Source organism: Hoplias malabaricus, chromosome 4, assembly GCF_029633855.1.
Source record: "Hoplias malabaricus isolate fHopMal1 chromosome 4, fHopMal1.hap1, whole genome shotgun sequence".
Classification (NCBI taxonomy): Eukaryota; Metazoa; Chordata; class Actinopteri; order Characiformes; family Erythrinidae; genus Hoplias; species Hoplias malabaricus.
Window position 1 is genome coordinate 41,584,961 of NC_089803.1, and position 24,304 is coordinate 41,609,264.

The window sequence follows — 24,304 nt, forward strand, 5'->3', positions numbered from 1 at the left end:
CTCCTCCCTCGTATCCGTGTGAACAGGTGCACAGGGCAGGGATCCTTGCTTGTGAAACTCATTCTGACTGGCTGAGCTTGTTCAACATACAGGAGAAATGGGTCATGAATAACTGCTGTGTGGCTCTGGATTCAAAGGCAGTGATCCTGCTTCTCTTTTGGTGCATCGGCAGTGGCTCAGCTGTGAGTTTTATTATGTGTCTTTTTTCCCCCCTTTTTTGTTTCTCTCCATGGGCTGATTTGAATTATATTCATAGAGCTTTTAACATTTGCATTCTCTAACCAGACAGGCTCAGTCAAGCCGGGGGTGAAGAGACAGTGCAATTCAGTGGGGGTTGTGATCCAAGAGTATCCCAAGAAGCATGACCGATGTGGACAGTGTGTTCGTAGTACCAGAAGTGGGTCTCAAACCAGTGAACTGTCATGACATGGTGGACACCACAGAGCATGTCCTGGACCAAAAGTTTTACTATGGGAGACATGAGACTGTGGCCCAGCGCTACACAGCCACACGCATACAGGCCGGCTTCCCACCCAACAGGTGCGTCAAAGGGTCATGGGGTCTCATATACTCAGAGTTGCCTCTTTACTGTGTACATCCACAATCAATAGACTCATTAATCAGTTACACCTTTATTTACAGCTAATGACTAGCCAGGGCAACCTTTCTTTCACCCTGTAACTCATTCATCAAGGCGAAGGGACCACCTCCTTTTTGATCAGATATTATTTACACAAAGATCCTTTCTGCGATGAAAGTGGCTTGGTAGCATGTTTATGGTGTAAACAGATACAGTAGCATTGCTAACACCACAGCATGACAGCTTGGTTAAGAATTTTCTGAAATGTAGCTGGCAAAACTGGAAAACATTTTGAGCCGTACACACCTGTATGGTGCGTCAACAAAGTATGTTTTTCCAAATAAATGGCCTGTACATTCTTGTATTTAAGTATCACTGCAATATACTTTATTACTTATAGTAATACTTTGCAATAGCAGCTGGTGAAAATATTTCTAGGTGGGGCTGTGTGACACATTGTCAGTTTCAAGAGCATTCCAAGTACAGTTTAAATGTTATGTGCATGATTAAATAAAAAAAATCATTTTATACAATTCAGAGGATGTTTCCTCACTATGTGCTAGCTCTCTAGTCTGTGTTTGTGCTGGAAACCTGTCTAATGAGTTGACGAAGTCCAAGAGTCAGTAAATGGTTAAAAAAAACAAAGGGGCTCTGTCTGATATGTTAGGATTCTCTCCTTCCACTCACATTATAGTAATGGCTGAAAAGCATAAAAAAGATGAGGATGTTGCTCTGTTCATGCTCCATAGGTAGGTAAAAAGGTGGGACTGGCTTTTCAACTCCGCTGAGGCCACTAACTCTATGAAAGTATACACAGAAAGAAAATGCTATAAAACTAAACAGTTCGAGTTACAGATGGGTTTCAGTGGTAATTCAAACTGTGAATAAAAACATACAGACGAGGTAAACTTCAGACACCTACAAACAAGTCATTTTGTCCTCAAACATAGCATTCCACCTTAAAAAATGCTGAGCTTCTGAATGTAAACAAACGAGAGCCCAACATTTCCCTACAATTGTAGACAATTTACAATTTACAATTTAACACATGTTCTAGGACACCAAAGCTCTGTGAAAATAAGTAATTTTAAATTGATATAAAAATATCAGCAGGCTAATAGTAATCAAAATAATTGCAGCTCTAATGTGCACAGATACAATGTACATTATATGAATCATTACATTACAGACTGTTGGCAAAAACCAACAGATGTATTAGCCAAAACACTAATAAGGCCATGTATTCCCGGATCATATTGTGTCTATATACAGAGAAAATTGGGTTGTGTGTGTGTGTGTGTGTTTATCTGGACCATAGGTTCTTCATCAACATTCCTCTCAAATGGATTTTGGGGAAGAGAGAGATCTTTGTGAATCTTGTGCCCTAATTAATCACCATTAACCATCAGGTCTTTACTCCATCACTGACTGACTCTACTTATGGTGATAGACAGAGAGCCCCTGAGGTGTCAAATTCGAGGACACCGATTGGCTAAATATATAATGTGACATTGTGATGTGATATTTTCTTCTCAGCAATGGCTCTTGATTCGCTGTGCTTCTGTACTGACTTGGCTCTGAGCAGGCACCTGAAAGATCATTCAGTAGCGCAGCCAATAGAAACATTGTCCATTGGCAACATGAATGAAAAGGAAGCTTCTTTTTCTTAACATATTATGATACACATTGTTTTGTAACACTCATATCTCAGATAAGTAGTTAGTAATTATATAAAATTGTTTTTAAAAAAGGTAAAAAAAAAATAAAAATAAATAAAAACAACAAAAAACTTATGGCCAACATGGACTGCCCTAGCGCTCTCTATTGGCCAGCTACAACTGCTGCTGTGCTTAGTAAATGTTTTCTCATTGTTCTTGACATGATATCACATCTAGTCTGTAGAAGCAATGCTCAAGGTTGCCTTGTGACCTCTAAGATAAATGTTTTGTACACATTCAGTAACTTGTTGAGACTCACAAATCATGACTGATTCAAAACACTAATGAAGATTGCCAGTTCATTCATAGCCTGGCACTACAGCATAAAGGAAAAAAGAGTCATGCATAAATGAGTGACTTCAAATCTAATGCTAGGACAACAGAGTTGGCCTTTATGAAGCCTCTGAGCTATTTTTATCACCTCCCCCCATTAGTGTACACTCAGTAGTAGACAGTAGCTTACAAAGCCTGGGCAGGCAAAAACCAATTGGGTCAGAATCAATACCTAAAAATTTCTGACCCATTTATTTACTGACCCACATGTATAGTGAGACACACAAACAACTAGCATGCGTCGAGTCATCTTGCAGGGATGATAGTACAGTTTAAAAGGCAACTGAGGCAGTCAGCACTTTATTACCAGTTTTTTTACTACTAAGTGCGTCTTCGTCTCCTTTCATTGTATGCCCACCAGCAATATGCATCTGAACTGATGTCCCTGTACAGACCTTCTTTGAGAGCATTTCACAAAGTAAATAATTGACGTGATGTTGTAGAGACAGTGTTCTTCATGTTTTTGAAACCTTTTCACATTACAGCCACAAGAACAGATTTCTGATACTTACCATATCTCCTAAATGTCCCGCTGCAGTGTGTGTTATCTGTTGCTGACTAAGACATTGCTTAATCGGTTATTATCACAGATGCATATGGCCACCACTCTCGTTAAAGACAAAAGATTTAAAACCACTCAGTGTGTGTGCATGCACGTAAATAAATGACTACATCATATGCATTTTTGTCTGTTTTGGCACCAGTTACTGCAATAGCTAAATTAACTTATTTACCCAATGTGTTTCATTTCATTTCAATATGCTCTGATTTTGTGCTGCTTCATATATGTGGAGATTTAAGAAGTGTGTAATGTTCAAATGCCATGAAACAAAACTGGTGCAGAAAATAAGTGAACTGATTAAATATAAAGAAAAATAAAGAAAACAAAGTGAAAATTGCTTTTTAAAAATAAGCTTCTGCTTCTCACACTTTAGTACACACTCTGAAGCAGTGGCTTATTCTCACTTAAAGGAACCAGTGCTGAAACGAGCTGATCTGGACAGTCCTGCTGAGACAGAATGGTGCTTTGTTTTTTGGTACTTGTGGTATTTTTATGAAAGCATTTTCACAGGCATTTTATTAAGAGCCCATGATGCTGTGTTAATTTGTTTAAAATTGGTATATGATATTTATGCATACTATTTATACATACAATTACAAAAATATGTATAAATACAATTTATACATAAATTACCTTCTAAAGATAGTTACCTATATTGTAAACTCTGACACCAGAATTTCACATTATCATGTGATATGTAACTCAAAACATACAATAATAATAAAAAATATTAAAAATTGGAATTTTATTGTCATAAACCTTTACAGAAACATTGGGGAAAAAACACTGGATTTTGGTGCATCTTTCTCTTTTATACCTAAATACTGTGGTCCTGTGGTACCATCCTTTCCAGCTATCAATTACCCTACAAATATTTGCAGGAAGGTACAAGATCTTATTTGGGCTTACACCATCATAATCATACCACATGACATCAAAACTAAAAAGACTGGTTTCTAGGACAGAGATTAAACTCTCAGCAATCCAGCAAACATTCAATACAATGTTAAAATTAAGCCTATTAGACCAATTGTTTAAATGAAGTGTGACATGGCAAAAAATTTATTAATTATTAATTGAAATTTGATCATTATTTAACTGGAAAAAGACCTACATTAATCAGGTTCATTATACAAAATAAAAAAATGAATTACTGCAGCAAATAACGGCACTGACATAGATCTCAATGTAAATGTGAAATTGAGAACTGAAACTGACAAAAACAGAGAAGAGTAAGTATATTTTAGAATACACTACACTGTACTAACTTGGTTTATTAAGTGCATTAGAGCTTTAAAGCAGGAACTGATCTGGAACTGCTGTTTCAGAGGCCTTTACCTAAGGATTAATCTGAGGGAATGCAGTCTGGCAGGCTCTGCGACATAGTTCCTCATCTCTGGGTAAAGCAAACAGTTCAAATTTAATTGTTTACCCATACTTAATGCCTACTGACTTCTTACAAATGTTCCCTATGATCATATATATCGCAGTATAAAATGTGCCAATAACAATTATATGATTTTTAAACACATTTTCAATATCTTAATACGCAATATTCTTAGCATCTGTCACTGACTGACTTTAATTACAGGATGCTATCATCGGTTCATTGCTGTCGATTTTAAATTTAGTTTAAAAATTTTAATATTTACAAAGCAAAGAAGTTTGTTTCACTGTGATGTCATGTTACTTGTTAGTTCTTGGCTGTTTTTCTGTGGCTTTTATATTTTTCATATTGATATTGTTATTATATCGTATTGAGCAAAATTTGAAATATATATTGTGACGCAAATTTTGACCATATTGTCCAGCCCTATAATCATATATGAAACAACTCTGGCACTTCATGATATGCTATTGGAGATAGATCTGGACAGCAGACAGGCCAGTCAAGCACATTTCTATGAAGCCATACTGTTGTAGCACATAAAGAATGACGCTTGGCATTGTCTTGCTGAAATAAATATGGACCTCCTAGGAAAAGATGCTGTCTTGTTGGCCGCTTATGTGCCTTTAATACCCCATTATACACCAGTCATCCATAACATTATGAGCACGTTCTTGTTTCTACACTCGCTCTACTTCCTCCATCCTTACTATACAGGAGCACTTGGTATTTCTACAATTACAGAGTGTAGTCCACCTGTTTTGCCCACTTTCCCACCCATTACTCAATGGTTATTGCTACTATAACTGTCGACAGCGGTGAGACCCTGTGGCCTTTCAGAATTAAGAAGCTCTGGTGTGACCAGGCAAATGACTGCGAACTGGCCCATGTTCGCTGCTGGTGAGAGGCAAAGACGCTGCCTTTGATATACCCCAGGAACTTTATAGGCCCTTTCACACATGTATGGTTGCCCAGAAGTTTTTTTTTGGACTTTAGCTGGAGGAGTTATATGCATGAACACACCGCTCTGTCCCAATTCTTGTTCTAAGCCTCAAGACCTTCCTGGAAGTATGCACTTTGATGACACTCTCTAAGGGTGAACAAAAGGGGTGTGACGGTTCAAAGGGTCAGAGCAGAATGGAACATTCACACTTCTCAGGTGTTTACATACGTGTTAAACGCAAAACACTGAGGCTTAAAACCAAACTGGGCTCACCAGTACACGTTTTAAGTTGTTGAGACATTTTATTAGAGCATCTTATGAGTGTTTGCAGGCTGTGACCCACAAGCATTTACCTTTCTGCCTTTTTTTTTGGCCAATTCACCAATTCACTGGACACAGCTATTAATGCATTTCTGGCGAGTTCACCACATAATTTCTGTAAAACTTTATACAAAGTGCATTATTAAATCCACAATAAAAGAGAGAGAGTTGCTCAGTACATTTAGATGATTCTGTGACCTCCATAGAGCACCATATATCGATCAGACTTTTACATAGAAATGTACATATTTCTGCATAAATACCAGCTATGTCCTGTTCCTTTATAACATATATATTACTTCTGGATAATAAAATGGGGGGAAAAAACAACCACACACAAACCTTAATAAAATATTCTAGTTACACTTAAAGGGTTAATGTTTATAAATTTTGCAAGGAACATTGTTATTGGTTTCTGTGAAGAACGTAACAGGCTCACAGTAGAACAAGGTAATTCCCTTCACAGATGTGCTGTCGGATGTAGACTTATGAGATCAAGTATGCTCATGAGCACACTTGTTGAGGAAAATAAAAGAATTGGGACACCCTAAATCCTTGCATACACAAATGAGGGCTGAAAGGGCACAAGTGTGAGTATTGGAACAGGGTCCAGACTTTATCCTCTTAGTGACCTAGTAGAAACTCTGGGTAAAATACAGGTTGATCTATGTGTGAACATATTCACAAATCTTTCTGAACATCAGCAGTATTTTTACCGTTGGCTGTGTTGCCTCTAATATTTGTTCCATGTTTGGTGCGATGCTGGGAGGCAGGGCTACACAGAAGAATTCCCAGCATGCACTGCAGCCTCCTCTGTTAAGGGACTTTGTTGTTGTTTCTGTATCATTTGTAGTATGCGGTTAGTTTATGGTTTGTGTTTATGGGTGTTTAAGAGGTTGGTTTTATTGGAAGTGATTGTTCAATTTCCTTGTGTGTAGCCTCTCACTGTTACCCCTCCCTGGGTTTGTTTTTCGGCAAAACTGCAAGACTATTCTGAGCCTTTTTATATAAGCTGTTGTGAATTTACTGTTCAGAAAAGCATTTTTCCTGATCATGTATCCTCTTTGTCCGAACACTACACTTCAAGTAAATCCCCTAAACTTTCTGGGGAGAGTTTAGACTACATTTATGAACATTAAAAATGTGATTATATTCAAGAACAAGAACATAAATTAGATTCAGCGTTGATGTTAGTTCTCTTCATTTCAACCCATGTTGCCAGTTCTGAATGTTCTGAAGCAGTTCTGCTGCACCGTAGCCGAATTCTGTGGACTTTTAAGCCCGTCTGAAGGAGACATGGTATTTGGCATGCTGCCCTAAAGGCTCATGTGCAGGCACTTCAGAGCTGTGCAGGTTAAGCTACAAACGTTTAGGCATGACATGCTTGTGGACGTCTTCCGTGTTTTGTGTAAGAAATTCTCGCTTTACGCCATGAATTTGACGCAAATTATGCGGCTGCTTCTGGCGCCGAATACTTACCAAACATCTGATAAATAAGTCAGAAGTGTATGAAGTGCTATGGCTGCGTAAGGGTTAAGGTCTGCACCACGTGGATGCTAGTGCAATGTTAGCAGGCGGAGGATGTGACGCGACACAATCCCCCCAAACCGCCTTTGCACATAAAACCCATCTCACACACGGCACGGAAAACTAGCTTAAAGCGCTGAATCCGAGAGACCGCCAGGAGAGGAACAAAGAGACACTTACAGAAGGCTTCAGTCTAATTCCGTTTAGATATATCTGTATCAGTAATTGCATTTCCTCTCTCCTGAGCGCCCACCGCACAGGTTCAGTCCAGAGCAGCGTGCAGGACACCGTGCTCATCTTCACAGTCAGGTTGGAACTTCTATCTCATAATGTTACTTAAAGTCACTGTGACTTAAAATTGAGTTTAGTGCCGTTTGTATTGTGCTTTTTATTGGAACAGATAAACCCAGACTGACATGTTATTACCCAGGGTTTGAAGTAGTGGTTCGTAGTGTGTAGTGAACTAAAACAAATCTGGTGTAAAATGACTGGCTTATACTCAGTGCTGTTTTTTTATGTATTTACTTATTTTTTTACTTCTTTTTAAACACAAATTCAGTTTAAAAAAAGTCCTTCACCTCATGTGAGGTGCACTAGTTCTGAAAATTCAGGTTTCATTCAAACAGCATGGGGACGTGGACGTTTCACGTTCAGTGTTGTCTTTCCTGAGTGTTCTCTCTCGGTGTGAGCCCAAGGAAAAAAATAAAGAAAGCTAAAGTGTAAATATAGTGATGAATGTCTGAAAACATGCCGGCGGCGTTTCCAGTTTTTCACATTTATGTTTTCCTGTTCGGCGTCATGCTTTACTCGGGCAACGTCTCATATGGACTCTCGCTCCCTATTAGTGCCCTACGTAGGTCCTAAAGTAACGTCTTCGGTACACAAACAGTGCAATATATTTCCAAGCTGAAGCTAGTTATGATCAGTCATAAGCTGCACAACTTCCTAAATGTGGTATAAAATAACATTTAAGTGAGCTGCCTGCCCTAGTTTCATGACCGTACAGTGCACTAGATAGGGAGTAGGGGGCATTTTTAGAGGTCCAACTCAATAACTAGCGACACAGGGAAGCTAGTTTTGCTTGTAGCCAAGTTTTAAACCCAGTGTTGTTGTAACCACTTTAATGATATATTAAGCGCGGTGCGTTTAAACGAGCTTGTGTCTTTAGTTTGACTCCTGATATTGAAGAAGTGTATGTCTGTCAGCGATGCTGCTCCTAGATTAAGGCATTGACTCCAGTCCAGTAAAAGGGATTTCAGTTATTTTTATGGGCTGTAGAACGGTTTTAATATTTAATATCTGATCAATTTAATATTACCTTATGGCAGCAGACAGTGGTGAGACTGCTGTCTCCGGGGTGAGCTGCTGCTTCTCTTATGTTGTCAACACAGTCGACGTGTGTTAGCTACTGTGTACATCCCTGTGTGTTTACAATATGTAGGTCACCGGGCCAGATGGATTTTACAGGAGGAAATGCGTCATTTTGTGAAATAGCGTTTTCGTTTCGATTTTAACTGATGCGCGGTCAGACGACCCTCACATTTCAGTGAGTAAGGACCTGGTTTAAGGTGGGTGTGATCCTGAGCTCCATAACGAGATCTCGGGGAATGGATGAATAGTGGGTCATGGCATAGAATATATTTCTCTTTCAGTGAGATGGGGGTAGGTTGTATTCTACAAGGCAGGATGTCTCAGTTTAGTCACATAGTCGAATGTGTTCAGTATGAAAAGAGCTAAGGGACATGATTACTCAACAGTATTCAAGAGGAATTAGCAAAAAACACACCAAGTAATTTCAAGGCTTCAAGGCTAATTTTGAAGAACCAGTACCTCTTCAAATGCTAAATGCTTCAAATGATGGTTAGGATAAGAACTCCATATAGTTTATATCAGTATTTCAGTAGCCACCTACACATGGGACATGTTCATCTTTAAAATATTATGGGAATTCAGTTCAGTGCACAGTGGCTTTAAGTGTTCACTAGTAATCATTTGCAATTTTGGGAGTTATAATGCTCTTCTAATACAACGCAGTTGGGGTATTGAACGCCTATAATCTCCAAAATGCTCATAGTTGCAGTTTTGCATTGTGTAATTAAGTCTAAATGAATTGTTACTACTTTATTCTCATTAAAATCTTATTAAAAATGGTTTCACTGTTTATGTATTTAATTTTTTTTCAGCATGGCAGATTATCTGATAAGTGGAGGAACAGGGTATGTCCCGGAGGATGGGTTGTCTGCCCAGCAGCTTTTTTCAGTTGGAGATGGACTCACGTACAAGTAAGTGTGGTCTGTCTCCATATAGTGAGTTTCTGTTGCGCCTCGGCGCGTGTAATGGGCTGCAACGTTACATTTCAGCAGATCAGACCAGCAGTCTGTCCAAGACGGACTCACAGCGGAAGAGCTATGCTCTAAAGGGGACGGTTTGACTTACAAGTGAGTAAAATAGCACTTTATTTGATTAAGTCATCACAGTGAAATTCTGCTGTGTCATATGGGGATGTAAATAGCTCTTGCCTCAGCACAGATGATCCCCGCAGTCGCCTTGATTATAAAGAATATTTATCAAGCAAGCTATTTTGGTCTTGGGGATTTGTTTAAATAATTTCTTACATCTACAAATGGAGAAACAGCTGTCCACCAATATCAGATACTGACTCATTCTCCATGTCATTTTTGCATTAGGTCTCTGGACTTGTTCAAAATCATTATAGCTGTGTGTGTGTGTTTTTTTTTTTAAACAGTTAATGCCATAGTGCAATTGAATACTCTAAAACTTTTGTATTGTGTTACTAGATATTTCTAACTATTCTTACATCTCATAGACCTGTACATTTGTCTTTTTTCCCCCCAATTGAATTTGGTTCACTACATTATGAACAAAACAAATCATTCACCGCCAGTATCTATGAATGGTATTTTCTTCAAAAATAAATATGGCTTTCCTGATTTCTGAGAAGAAATGTTATGCATGAAACACTCCTGGACACTTCTCAGTGATTCTGTAAGTTGAACATTGTCTTTCTTTTAGATCTCATGCTGTCACTGATCACAATCTAAACCATTTACTGAACCATTTGGGTTGACTAGTTGTTAGTAGTTTTTATTCATTAATATCTATTAACTTTGTACAATGTACTAACATGTTAACAAACATTTTAAAAAAATGAAGTCAGTTGCAGATACTGAATGAAAAACAGTTAGTCCTGTTTGTGCTACACAAACTTTGTCAGCTTAGTAGATGGAGTTGGGCTTGGCAGAGAATGACAAGCTGCTTTTCGTGTAGCCTCATTAAAGGACTAGTGTTTCAGTTTGGCAGGGTTTCTGCATCACATCACATGATATGATTTGTGTGATGTGAACAGTTAACACCTTTTTCCAAACAGGTAGAATCTTTCTTGGTAAAAGTGGAAGTTTTAACAGGATCATTTGAAGACCCCAGTAAATATTTGCTTTACAAGAAAACTCCTCTTATCTGACTAAAGTTAGTTTTAATTTTCTGTTATTAAACAAGCATCAGCATGTGATTAGTGGGTCTATTTAGTATATAATGTGCTAAATCAGAAATTTTCATAGCATTAAGGTTTAGCATGCATTGAAATGGTGGTAGGCCATGTAAGTATATCCACATCAAGAGAGTGCAAAGGGTCAGTGTAAGTTTATGGAGATAATTGAATATTGAAGGCAGGAGTTGATGCGTTTGGCTTGGTTTATAATGAAATGCATGCAGGGACACAGTGTGGGCCTCATGACTCTCCTCAGTCTGGGTCATGTGAGAATTTTGAGAGTTGTGGGGGTGGGGTGTTAATGTACATTCAAGCGTATGTCTATACATGTGTAGAGTTGAAAAACATCATATATATTTTTTGTTCTTATGATAAGTAGTTTTCTTCTCTGAGCATGTTGTGGATAGCATCAGTACTTAAGGAATGTGGACCAGCTCTGTGTGTCATTACAAAGAGAATATTGTCTGTTTAAACACACGACTGGTCACACTATCTTGTGTATTATATGTATTATATCTGCCCCTTTTTTATTTATTTATTAATTTACACAGTGAGGGAAATTTATCAGGAACAACTGTCGTGCTCATAATAGTGTTATAATACATATTTGGAGCACAATTACAACTTTTTACCAGGTTACTATATGGTATGTATACTCCACACTGTTTGAGGTGTGGGGTGTGTTTTTTTTGTATGGTAGGTGATCATGTTAAATGTCTCACATGGGTGTGATGTCCATGGTCATGTGACACTGCTTTTTTTTTTTTTCCTTGAAGTTTTTAAAAATGATCGTTTCAATTTTAATAGACTTTTTCTCTTGTAGACAAAAACTTTTAGAAATAGACTTTTAATAGAGTTTTCTCTTGTCGTTTCAATATATTTCAATAATTGATGGACATAATTTATTTATAGCTTATGTTTTAGTAAGCTGACTCACTGTGTTCCCCTCAAAGTATTTGAATGCTTAATAATGCAAAACACCCTGAGGCAAACTTTGTATGTGCTGACAGAGAGGTTTTTTTCTTTTCTTTTCCTTTTTTTTAATATGTAAAAGCAGACAGGTTGGTTAGAACCATAACTGATTTTAGCTTTCATAAATGTTCTGTTTACTGAAGACTAAACAACACTTAACTCAAATGTGAGCACATAAACCAACTAGGCCAGCTACATGGCCAAGTGCAAACATACTCCTCCCATTAGTCTGGGAGTCCCAATGAGTCTTGCATGCTAGACGAGGAATTATGTAAATGTACAGCACGTTCTTGTGGCATTGATTCTATAACTACAGGCAACCCATATGTAAATTAAATTAATCATTGTTAAACTTGAATGATATCTACTGTCATTATTATGTATTGTGATGTTAATCATGAAGAAAATCTTAAACAATTTCAACAAGCCTGCACTAAGTTTTCTAGAGCACAGGATAAGGATATGTCAAGGTTTGTAGTTGCTGCAGTGGTGTTGGTACTTTTCTGTTGATTTATGAGCTCTGTATATTAACCAGAGTTTAGCCTCTCTCTCACCAATCCCACTTTATCATGAAACAGTCAGACAGCTAACTCAGAAACACTTCCTAATAAACATCTTTAATAAGTCTGGATTTCACTTTCATTTGTAGGCTAATCACAACAGCTATTATTTAACTTCAAAAAATGTAAAGCTTGCTTAGAAATTGTAATTGCTCTATTCAGCTGTGAGAGAGTTGTGGTGTTAAGAAATATGAGAAAAACAGATAACAGCCACCACAATAACTGGAAATATGGTCACTTAACACATTACGCTGGCTCACTGATTGACTCTTCTTATTACACCATTTTAAATTCATAATGGCCTTCTCTGTCACTGGGCCTTTTTTTGCCACTCTGTGACAAGCTCCGTAATAAAGGGTGAAAAGGCTGAAACAGTGGGTGGAATATTACATTTGCAGAAGGGGTATATTTTAAAGAAACTGAGCTGCAAATGAACATATTTGGACTTGGAGCACTTTCTGCTGTCTGGTGTTTTCTTGAAAGGCATCTTAATTATTGAACTCCCTGATGTGTGTTGTTTTTAAATTAATACTTTATAAAATCTCCAAGGGTATTGGAGAGCTGGAACTTCTTAAAACAGTTCTAAGATTTATGACTGGTCCTCAGTAGACATAACAGACTGGATGATGCTATATTTATAAAGACTTGCTCCTCCAGACAGACCAACGATAACCCACGCTTGTTTAGATTTGCTTGTATAGTATTTTAATGTTTCAGGACAGCACCTGCTTTTTTTTGTTGCCACTGAATTTTTAGAAAACAGCCACCTGTAATGGGTAAATAAGCCCTTTCTTGTGCTGTCAGTGGCGTATTAACACTTACATTTCCCCTCAAGGTGTTATGCAAGGCCTGTGTTGAAGGTTGAGTGTTGTTCTCTCACAGCTACTGGGTCCTGGAGTTGTGGGTTCAAACTCAACCTTGTGTGACTTACTGACTGTGAGGAGTGTGATTCTCCCTGTGTCTGTGTGATTTTCCAGCCTCAGTCCAAAAATAAATGGTTGTTGGTGGAATGCTATTTAGCCATGTCTATAGGTTTGAGTGAAATCATTGGCATATCATGCCCTGTGATGGACTGGCCCCCTGTTCAGGGTGTGTTCCTGCCTTGCACCCCTCCCAATGTTCCTGGGTAGGCTCCTGACCCACTGCACACAGAAGTGAGATGAAATAAATGAATGTTCTAGTTTTTTAAATATTTGATAGAATAATTGTACATGGCAATATTCTATAGTTTTAGTCCTAATGCTGTTTCCCATCCTTATTTGCTATAGTCTCAGTGTTTTAGGAAATCTGAGACACTGTTTTATTTTTACTTTGGACACTGTTTTTCTGAGACGTGAGTTTTAGTCTGTGGTCAGTATATTTGTTTGTAGACACACTCCTCCCTTTTCCCCTGTGGGAGCCCAGGCTCCCAATTGGGCCTCAGTCTGCTTCACCGCAAGTGTTGGAGGAGAAGGGAAGTCAATGAGATGAGTGTATAATGTCAGACAGGGCCGGTTCTTTCCAACATTTGCGCAAATGAGACAAAAGCATGCTTATTCTCGTTTTACTCCTCTTGCTGTGTTCTGCACTCGTCTGCCAAAAAGCTTTTCCTTTGTGTAATGAAAACAGTTTCTCTCTAAATTTCTCTCTTGCTTGTCTCTGTCTGTTCTGCCCTTGCGCAGGCAACTATTTTGTTTATAGAAACTGCTTACTAAGGTCTGCTGAATTTATACTGGACATTCCTGTGGGTTTCAGGAGGCTGGTGAAGTTAGGTCTCCCATTTTATGGCAAATGTACCAAAAGCCATGGCAGGTCCTGAAAGACTGTGAACATGGCCTGGAACATGTGACACCATCACTGTCCTCAACCTTCTATAATCAGGGCCATGTGCATTTATTCAAGGGCTGTTGTCCAAGGTCAATTAAATCATACAGCAAGAGCCAGGTTGCCACTTGTCTTTTTGCTGTGCTCTTTCAAACTTCAAGGAACATAAGAATTCTGCACTAGTCTTGGCTGATGTTTTATGTATGTCTATGTAGTAGCTGTACACTACATAGTTTTAACCATGCTGATAGATACACATGCATACCATTTGAGCAAATTAGCCAAATAATTGTGGACAAAAAATAGTACAGACCATTTTTGCCCTATTTAATGTTTTCATTCAGTTGAGAAACAATGTCTAAATCTTATTCACATTCATTGTAAGACAGCTGTTGTGTTACAGATTTTAAGTGTTGGAGCATTGTTTTCTTTACATTTTTGAGGTTATTTTCTCATCTGTGATCACTCCTCAGTACCACCTGTAAGAAAAACGCCCCAGATTTGTGCTGTGCAGAAAACGTAATGCGGTCTGTGTGGCATTAATCTCTGAGTTTTCTTCACCAAGTCTTCCTTATGTTTGATGCTTTGCCTAAAATGATTTTCACTCTCAGACCAGTAACAATAAACATATTATGAAGTATCTTTAAGAACCTTCCCTGTGGTTGATATTTAATTTTATCAGGCCACTGTGAAGTAATATATTGAAAGGTTCTCTTCTGGTTTGTCAGGTTAATATTTAAAATATGATATTTTTGTGTAGTTAAAGACGAGCAGGACAAGGTAATATGACATTTTATTTTTTAGCACGAACTGGTTCTTTAACTAATTAATGCACACTTAAATAGCATCTGATATTTTAATATGAATATGTTTTAATCATTAATTTATAATTATATAATACATTATTTAAATATATGAATTATCTGATGGCTTTTATTAATATCATAAGTTTTGAATGTGATGTAATGTGATCTCTCCCTGCCTCTGTGTCTTGCTCTCGCAGTGACTTCCTGATTTTGCCTGGCTTCATTGACTTCACCTCAGACGAAGTGGTGAGTCCCTCCTCCTCCAGTCTGCTCACATTATTTTTGTATTGGCTGTATTCAGTTAAACACCCACCAGTGTTTGTGCACTGTATATTTAACTTTGTGTATACTTCATGTGGTCCTGCAGAGTTTATATTTATGGCTGCCATAGAATAAGGATTTTACTGTGTAAATTATTCCCTACTGCATTCTTCTACATTTCTCAGAGAGCTGCTACTGAATATAGAGGATGATTAGTAAAAAAAAAAATATTAAAGACTGGGTTGAAGCCCTGCTCCGGGGGACTGTCTGTGAGGAGTTTGGTGTGTTCTCCATGTGTCTACGTGGGTCTCCTCTGGGTGTTCCTGTTTCCTCCCATGGTCCAAAAAAAAAAAAAAAACACACGTTGGTAGGTGGATTGGTGACTCAAAAGTGTCTGTAGGTGTGAGTGAATGTGTGTCACCCTGTGAAGGACTGGCCCCCCTCCAGGGTGAGTTCCTGCCTTGTGCCCAATGATTCCTGGTAGGCTCCGGACGCACCGCAACCCTGAATTGGAAAAGCGGTTACAGACAATGAATGAATGAATGAATGAATGAATACATTTTTATTCTGTTATGTCCCCACTGTGTGTTCATGTACTGTCCTTTTAATACAACACGATTCTGTCCCTCTCTGCCACATGGAAGCAACCTAAATGCTGAGGCTGACCAAGCCACTCGAGTGGCTAGTACCAAAGAAAAATGGTGTCTGTGATTTGGACGTGCTGTCTTTTGATTATAATTAAGATGACAGTGCTCAAAAAACAAGATCGGAACTAGCTCCCAGCAACATTATAAAATTATCCCATATTTAATACCGGAGCAAATTCACAATACAAGCCTTGTCACTGAAAACTCAAAAATACAAAAACAAAATAATGTTCATTAATTGTAATCATGGTAAAATGTACAATTAATCATGATATTGATTTGCACTCATATTGCCCAGCACTAGTAGTCAATTTTTTAAATTCACCCTCTGGTACTAGGTTTTGCTTTTATATTGAAGGCAATTTCTTGAGGAATGACATTAACTTTAAAATATGTATTGCCTTGTGAAAATTTCAGTAGTCAAGTCACTTTAGTTAAAGCGTCCATATGTGTGGGGGCAACATGGGTTGACTGTTTGTTTGTGGAGGAGTTTGAGAATTGTCATGTTTTGGGAAGCATTGATGGAAATGTGAGAAGCAGGTGGTCATGAGAGGAATGTTATCTGAGTGAGAAACACTTCTCAGGCCTGACAGTGTCTCTCTGAAGGTCATTAGGAGATCCAGCGGGGTGTTTGTCTTTAGTTTTTAAACAGAAGGTTCAGTCAAGCAACAAGCGTTTCATTTATTTCCTTTCAAACTGAATATGTATTTAACACAAGTCTTGTGTATTTAATTTCAGGATCTCTGTCAAAAAATAAGGTCATCTCTCTACAAATAATATGTGGTTACAGACTTGCCAAATACGATTAGGAGAGGCATTTGACGTCAGAGAACCATCTGCTGTTGTCAATTAGAATGCAATTTCCTACACCTTTTGTGAATGCCAGGTCATTTAGGAGCCCCCTGAAGACGAAAGACAGTGAATCTAATAGGGTTCAATAATGGTACCATGTCTTTGTTGAGAAAAATCACACAATACCTTTTTGTCATGTAGTATGCTAATCGTCCATTGAAGTTATTTAATCTTATTGTCCAGCTATTGAAAATCTGCCAGTGGAGGCATGAATGCACACCTGTGTATGCAAGTTAATGTCAGCTTAAATTTCAGTCTTGTTTATTGCTTTGTTGCTTAAACTCCATGTTGTCTACAGTTTCTTTGAGTCAGTACTACCCTCTTGTGGATAAAATTTAGTACTGCTCTCATGCCTAAACTTTTATTTATTTTATTGGGGTGCATTTTTATCAGTCTATGCCGATGTTAAAATGTTCTAATTCATTTATAATTCTTTTGACTGCAGGATTTGACATCAGCCCTGACCAGAAAGATTACACTGAAGACACCTCTTATATCCTCCCCCATGGACACCGTTACAGAGTCATCAATGGCCATAGCCATGGCAGTAAGTTCCGCCTTGTTCATGCATTTTATCTTCAGAAATTGATCATTTGAAATTCGTTTAAACTATATTGCTGTGATTTTTATTTTATTATATATTTTTTTTTGTCCAGTTAATGGGTGGAATTGGCATCATGCATCACAACTGCACTCCAGAGTTTCAGGCCAACGAAGTTCGCAAAGTAAAGGTACGGATTCTTAACCCAAAAAACAGGGGGAAAAAAAACCCAATTTTTTTTCCTCGTTTATAATGATCTAAAAATCTGATTGTCACTTATTTTATGTGGTCAAACGCTAAACTCTGTAATTGTGTAACAATTAAGTGCTAGTTTCTGTTAAATGGTGTCAGGTTTCTTTGTTAACCTAGTGATAATATGAACTGGTTTGGTGTTTTAGGCTAAAGTTGAGCTTGTGTTGTTTACATGTTGTTTACATCATTTACATCAGCATAATGATCCTTTGATGCCTTAATACATAGACACCCTTGTACATGACAAACATATTTTGACCAATTAAATCATCTCATACTATGTTAAAGAGATCAGATATCTACTGATGTGTTGGACCAAGGCTCATATTAACTTTCGTATTAAGTAAATATCAGGATATTTAATTATCACAATGTATATATTACAAGGTAGGGGCCTATAATTGATCTCTATGAAATAATATTAATAAATGTGTTGGTTCTAATCAAATTTGTTTTATTCTCATGATTAATGATTGTGAATATAGTTAATGTCTAATGCAGCTCTAACCTGTTGAGCTAATGCAAATAGAGGTGTGTGTGTGTGTGTTGTATAGAGGTTTGAACAAGGCTTCATCACAGATCCAGTAGTAATGAGCCCGCGCCACACAGTTGGAGATGTGATTGAAGCAAAGGTACGACATGGCTTTTCAGGAATCCCCATCACTGAGACTGGCAAGATGGGCAGTAAACTGGTGGGCATTGTCACTTCACGAGATATCGATTTCCTCTCTGAAAAGGACCACAACAAACCCCTGGAAGAGGTGTGTTGCTCACTGTGTGTGGACATTGGGGGTGTGTGTGTGTGGGGGGGGCTTAGAAGTCAGAAACATGAAACATGCTGTATTGTGTTTATCCACAGGCCATGACAAAAAGAGAAGATTTGGTGGTCGCTCCTGCTGGTGTTACTCTGAAAGAGGCCAATGACATTCTGCAACGCAGCAAAAAAGGTCAGAGCTCTGGAGATCCTAATAGAAACCAAGGCCACACAGACATACATAAACTGTTGGATGTGAAACATCATAATTTCATGCATTTGTTGCAGTTTTGTAGCAGAAATATGGCTTTAATAGTTCCAGGGAAGGGTACATGAAGTACCAAAACACAAAGAACCTCATATAATGGATAAACGCCATTATCTGCCTGAACACAAGAGTTGTTTGTATTGCTTAGATGCACACATAAATTAAAAGTAAAAATCCAGTCTAACATAACATGCCTGTTCCACGCTGTCTTAGGTAAGCTACCCATAGTCAATGACAACGACGAGTTGGTGGCCATTATTGCACGAACTGACCTGAAGAAAAACAGAGACTACCCCCTGGCTTCCAAAGACTCTCGAAAGCAGCTGCTTTGTGGCGCTGCGATTGGCACCCGTGAGGATGACAAATACAGATTGGACCTGCTCACGCAAGCTGGTGTAGATGTGGTAGTGCTGGTGAGTTCTACAGCTGAGCTATTATGCAAAATATACCTCATAGCACTTGCATTCAACTAGTTTTACACTCAATGTGCTTTCAACACATGATCAACAGTCCTGGCCCAATGCTGCATAGGGTAGTTCATGTGTAGAATATCTACATAACCTTGGGTGACATTGTCTTTTAGACTGAGGCATGTGTTAAACAGGCACACCTACATCCTCTTCTGGAAAGCTTTTAAACAAGATGTGGTAAAATTTCTGTGAGGAATTGATTGCATTCAGCAATTAGAACATAACTGAATTCAGGTGCTGATGCTGGATGATTAGTTCTGGACCACAAACAACACAACAAAGATCTCGAAGGTATTAGATGGAAATCCATAGCTGTATGCTTGGGGACCTAGCATTGTGGCTTTAGCTGCTTTAGTGTGCTATTCTTTTGCCAATGCTTTGCTAAGGAGATTGTGTGTGTGTGTGTGTGTACACCTCTGCAATGGGTGCAGTGACTGAATTCACAATGCCCACATGGTATTGCTGCCTGATTAAAATTGCTAATGAATGTAAATGCAAAGTTTGCTTTATGTAAAGTTACCCCAAGAACTCCCTGTAATGGCTTGGTTTATGTGAGGAAAGGTGCATGAGTGTGTGTCAAATGTTTTCTGCTTAAGTGTAATTTTAATAAGTGTAATCTTACTTCTCTTCTCAGGATTCATCACAAGGCAACTCTGTATATCAGATCAACATGATCCACTACATAAAGCAGAAATATCCTGATCTGCAGGTGGTGGGAGGCAATGGTGTGTCACTCTATCCTTCATTCTATCCTGCTAGTGCCTTATTTGCTTACATTAAAGGGATCTTTTTTTTGTGCAGTGGTGACGGCAGCACAGGCAAAGAATCTAATTGATGCTGGAGTGGACGCCTTGAGAGTGGGCATGGGCTGCGGCTCCATCTGCATTACTCAGGAAGGTCAGTGTGAAGCTTTTTACAGAACCGAAATGATCATTCTTTTATACTGTTTGTTGAGCCCTGTGTAATGCAGCTGTAAACTGCCAGCATTGGCTGGGTATTGTGCACCACATTTTACATTGCAGGGATCCTTAAAGGTCCATTAAAAAAAAATATATATATATATATAATAAATAACAAAAAAAAAACAAAAAACACATTGCTTTAAGTACAGTTTTTTTTAGCATAGATCTGGGCAAATTCATATTGGTTTACATAGCTAGTAGATAATTTTTCTGTTGTGTCAAGAAAGGACTATGAAATATGCACACTCACTATGTGCCCTTGACCATGAGGTTTATAAGGTGCTTGTATTTGGGGGTGTCTTTATGTTTGCTTGTCTTTCTTTCTCCATTTGCAGTCATGGCATGTGGAAGGCCTCAGGGGACATCTGTGTACAAGGTGGCAGAGTATGCGCGGCGATTTGGAGTGCCAGTTATTGCTGATGGAGGAATTCAGACTGTAGGCCACATTGTGAAGGCTCTGTCATTGGGAGCATCCACAGGTGTGCTTTGCTGTTTTTAGAGCGGTATTCACAATGCAGGGTTAAAGAGGCAAATATGTGCTTCAGAGATTAATATATATTTTAAACTCAAACTCTTGCCACACCAGTCCACATTCTCAATACCAGATTGAAGGTGCACAGATGATTTTCATAGCTGTGTGCACTTGTGTCTGTAGGGACCTCTTATAATTAGTGAATTTAGCTACTTATTTGGGGTTCACACGTTGTAGATAAAGGTGTGTACAAATTATTTAATCTGCACATGAGATTAGGGTGACCGTGCTCAATACCAAGTAACGTTTAGAGGATTATTTCCTAACCTGAGGCTTTGGAATGGTGGGAGTTTTGTTCTCTGGAATGATGGAACACCATCCAAAATCAGTGTACATGATCTCACTAATGCTCTCATGGATGAAGCCCATAAAATCTCACAGATGCCACCATCATAGTGGGACAAATATTTGATTGCGGAAGAAATCAAGCTGGATCAATGTGTCCATTCTATTTAATCTTTAGGATCAGATTTGAACCAATTTTTTATATGGTCCATAATTGGATCCAAACAATAAATGGAAATGCAATCATAATGGGAATGGTGAAAATTAGAATTGTATTTCTGTATAATTTATACCTAATATGATACTAGTTAAATGATGTCTCATATAAAAATTACCATCTCTCGAAATAATTCTTATTGTTAACTCCTCCACAGTTATGATGGGATCATTGCTGGCAGCAACAACGGAAGCTCCTGGTGAATACTTCTTCTCTGATGGTGTGAGGCTAAAGAAGTACAGAGGGATGGGCTCTCTTGACGCCATGGAGAAGAGCACCAGCAGCCAGAAACGCTACTTCAGGTATGTTTTTGTGTATACACTGACGCGTGTAGATATTATTTAGAGGATTACGACACTGATAAGCAGAGAAAATATCTTTCATACCTTTCTGAGACATCTTTTCTTTGGCAATTGTTTTGGTTGACAGTGAGGGAGATACAGTGAAGGTGGCTCAGGGAGTGTCAGGCTCTGTGCAGGACAAAGGCTCCATCCATAAGTTTTTGCCATATCTCATCGCTGGAATCCAGCATGGGTGCCAGGACATTGGATCCAAGAGCCTATCCATGCTGCGGTGAGTTCGCTAGCAAGTTCTAAAATTAATAAACCAAATGAGGGAATATATAAATATTATGCAAAATTAAAAAAATAATATGTAAATTTATGGTAAATTATATGTAGATTCTAATGATTTCATCTTGAAATATTGTTTCATCTAAAACGCAAGCCCCATTTCTAGTGAATCTGCTGTGTGAGTATTGCTAAATAGCAAACCTGGTCTTTAAGGTGCCACCCCACCCCCCCTCTTTTTTGTGTGTGTTTGTGTCTTTTAGTTCAATGATGTACTCTGGAGAATTGAAATTTGAGAAGAGGACCATGTCAGCACAAGTGGAGGGAGGAGTGCATGGTCTACACTCGTGAGTGAAATGACATCTCAACTATTGAGACAAAACCTTGTATCTTGTATGTTTTTTACTTTTGCAGAATTGGAATATTTTCAATGTGTAAATATTTTGTCATGAATAGACCAATTGAAACAGCCTTATGGATTCTGTTAACTTTCATTCAAATTTATGAAGAGACCAATTTATTGTGAGGTTTACAATTTTGGAGATGTTTTTCGAGGACAGTGGCAAAATTCTTGAAATATTAACTAAAATAATCAGCTTAGAAATCCATTCTAACACTGATTTCTAAAAGAAGATAAATGTAAAGAAAAATATTTAAAACATTTTTTTGTGATGTTGACATGGAGAATTTTTTTTCAGAATTAAATACATTATTTCTTTTTAAATGAAGTTAATGTAATGTAGTTTGTGAAATGCTTAACAGAAACAATTCAATTTCATTTGTAACATATACACTACTATTTTGTCATATTGCCCACTTATACATAATAATACTACTTACTTTTTTTTAGCGAGGGCGGTATTAAGAACATTACTGACCTGTCCAGGCTACCTCTTTGTAACCTGATTTATTTATTTATTTATTATAATTTTTTTTTTTGTGTGTGTGTATTTGACTCTCTCTCTCTTTAATTTGTCATGTCTGATGGAGCATTTCTTTGGTGTTTACAGTTATGAGAAACGGCTTTACTGAAGAAGGACAAGCATGTACAAGTGCAGGCTGGATGTTCTGACCCTGGCAGTGACCAAACACTTTTGACCCAACTGACAGCCCTAAACTAACACTGTTTTCCAGCCCAACTCTGCCCTGCCGTCCTGCACTGTCCCTCACATACAGAGAGAGGAGGAGGAAGAAGTGGAAAGGGGGCACTTAAACACAACTGGCCCTTACGAAATTTTGAAAAACAAAAACATGACATTTGCACTCATGGGGCATCAGGGTTTACCAAAAAGGCCTGACACAGCATCTCTTCAACCTGCGTGAGTGTGTGAGACGTGTGTGGGTGTATGTGTATGCAGTGGAGGTATAGGGTGAGACTCTCCCTGACTCTCATGTCTCAGCAGTGATTATATTATTCTATCTCCATTTACTCCACTGCAGACCCATCCTTAGCAAATCAAAGACAAAATCCTTTACTATACTCCCTGTGAAAAGACCTCCAAACAAAACAAGTGCGCTAGAACTATCGAGCCAAATATTGTCTAGTTTAATTTGGTAGTTTAAAACGTTTTTTTAAAGAATCAGTGATATTTTAGATTCCAGTATTTGTGCCCATTAAATTAGTATCTCTACCATGTGAAGAAACTACTGTACTTTTGTTTACCAGCCAGTGTTCCCAAGATAGGAACTATACATGATGGATGTCATTTAGTGTGGTTCTCTGTCGTTGTCATCTAACATTAACTAAGGCTATTACATGTTGCTGTTGAAGTACCTTAGCATTTTGCTTGACCATAATTTGGACCAAAAAGTGGAACTGGTGTGGAGCAGTGAGGTCAGTTACTAAATACTGATCTTTCTTGACTGGAATGAGCTAATGAATTGATTGGTTTTGTACAGAATGCAAGTGCGACTGGGTGCTAAGCTTGCATGAAGGGTTTTGATATGCATGCTTTTTTTTAAGCCATAATATGGCTGTATTTATACTTCTTTTTACAATATATGTACTGCCAAGTGCATTCGCATTTCCCTCCTTATATTATCTACCCCTTTACTAAAGCCAAAATAAATGTTTTCAGCACTGTTTGTGTGATCAGGGCCCCATACAAACTATGTATTTTCCTGCTTCGACTGAATCTCACCAACTTCTTTGTTTCTCTGTAAAACAAACGATGATGATGATGGAGAATACTAATCCATAAGCTCGATCCAAAAAGCACCAGTTGTTAGATCCACTTGCTCTGTTTGTTTATAGCTTCATGGTTCTATCAGATACACATGGGATTCAAATGTCTGATATTGTAATATGTGTTATTTACTGTGTACTTTGGCATCTGGGTTCTTGTCTTTGTAGACTACCATTGGAGGTATCTGGCTCTACACGTACAATACTGTAAATCACCGGCATACATATACACAACCATGATGTAAGTGAAATTCACTCTGTACAAAGACAAAATCTGCATCTTTCAGTTAACTGGACATTGCTTGCTAGTCTCTTGGACCACTGTTGGAGCCCTTACACCTGAAGTCAGCTTTGTTTACTGCAGTATACTCAACTGAGGTTGCTTATACCGTTGTTGAAGAAATAAATAAACAGAAACAGTAATTAACAAAAGCTTCTTTCTTCACTTGTGTTTGAAAAATATTCCTCAACAAATGACAAACATTAAGA

General features: G+C 38.1%; 1 protein-coding gene across 7 annotated transcripts; it reads left to right on the forward strand.

Moving 5' to 3' along the window:
• Window positions 1-45: 45 nt before the first annotated feature.
• impdh1b (IMP (inosine 5'-monophosphate) dehydrogenase 1b) lies at window positions 46-24,253 on the forward strand. 7 transcript variants are annotated; one of them, XM_066667037.1, is made up of 17 exons: window positions 46-182; window positions 286-540; window positions 9,555-9,653; window positions 9,732-9,809; window positions 15,218-15,266; window positions 17,226-17,327; window positions 17,437-17,511; window positions 18,128-18,334; window positions 18,433-18,520; window positions 18,809-19,008; window positions 19,700-19,790; window positions 19,867-19,962; window positions 20,363-20,506; window positions 21,219-21,363; window positions 21,491-21,634; window positions 21,894-21,977; window positions 22,641-24,253. In XM_066667037.1, exons 2-17 carry the CDS (start codon window positions 362-364, stop codon window positions 22,660-22,662), a joined length of 1,803 nt encoding a protein of 600 aa, XP_066523134.1. In that variant the 5' UTR covers window positions 46-182; window positions 286-361; the 3' UTR covers window positions 22,663-24,253. The 7 variants fall into 7 exon arrangements, with proteins under 7 accessions (XP_066523134.1, XP_066523135.1, XP_066523136.1 ...); XM_066667038.1 differs by having other exon boundaries at window positions 9,735-9,809; XM_066667039.1 differs by lacking the exon at window positions 9,732-9,809.
• Window positions 24,254-24,304: the final 51 nt, after the last annotated feature.

Bases quoted from the DNA above. Each gene is read 5' to 3' on its own strand.
- impdh1b (XM_066667037.1), top strand. From the start codon at position 362: ATGACCGATGTGGACAGTGTGTTCGTAGTACCAGAAGTGGGTCTCAAA. The intron at 19,791-19,866 runs GTGTGTCACTCT...TTTTTTGTGCAG, and splicing joins GCAGGTGGTGGGAGGCAATG to TGGTGACGGCAGCACAGGCA. The intron at 21,978-22,640 runs GTGAGTGAAATG...TGGTGTTTACAG, and splicing joins GGAGTGCATGGTCTACACTC to TTATGAGAAACGGCTTTACT.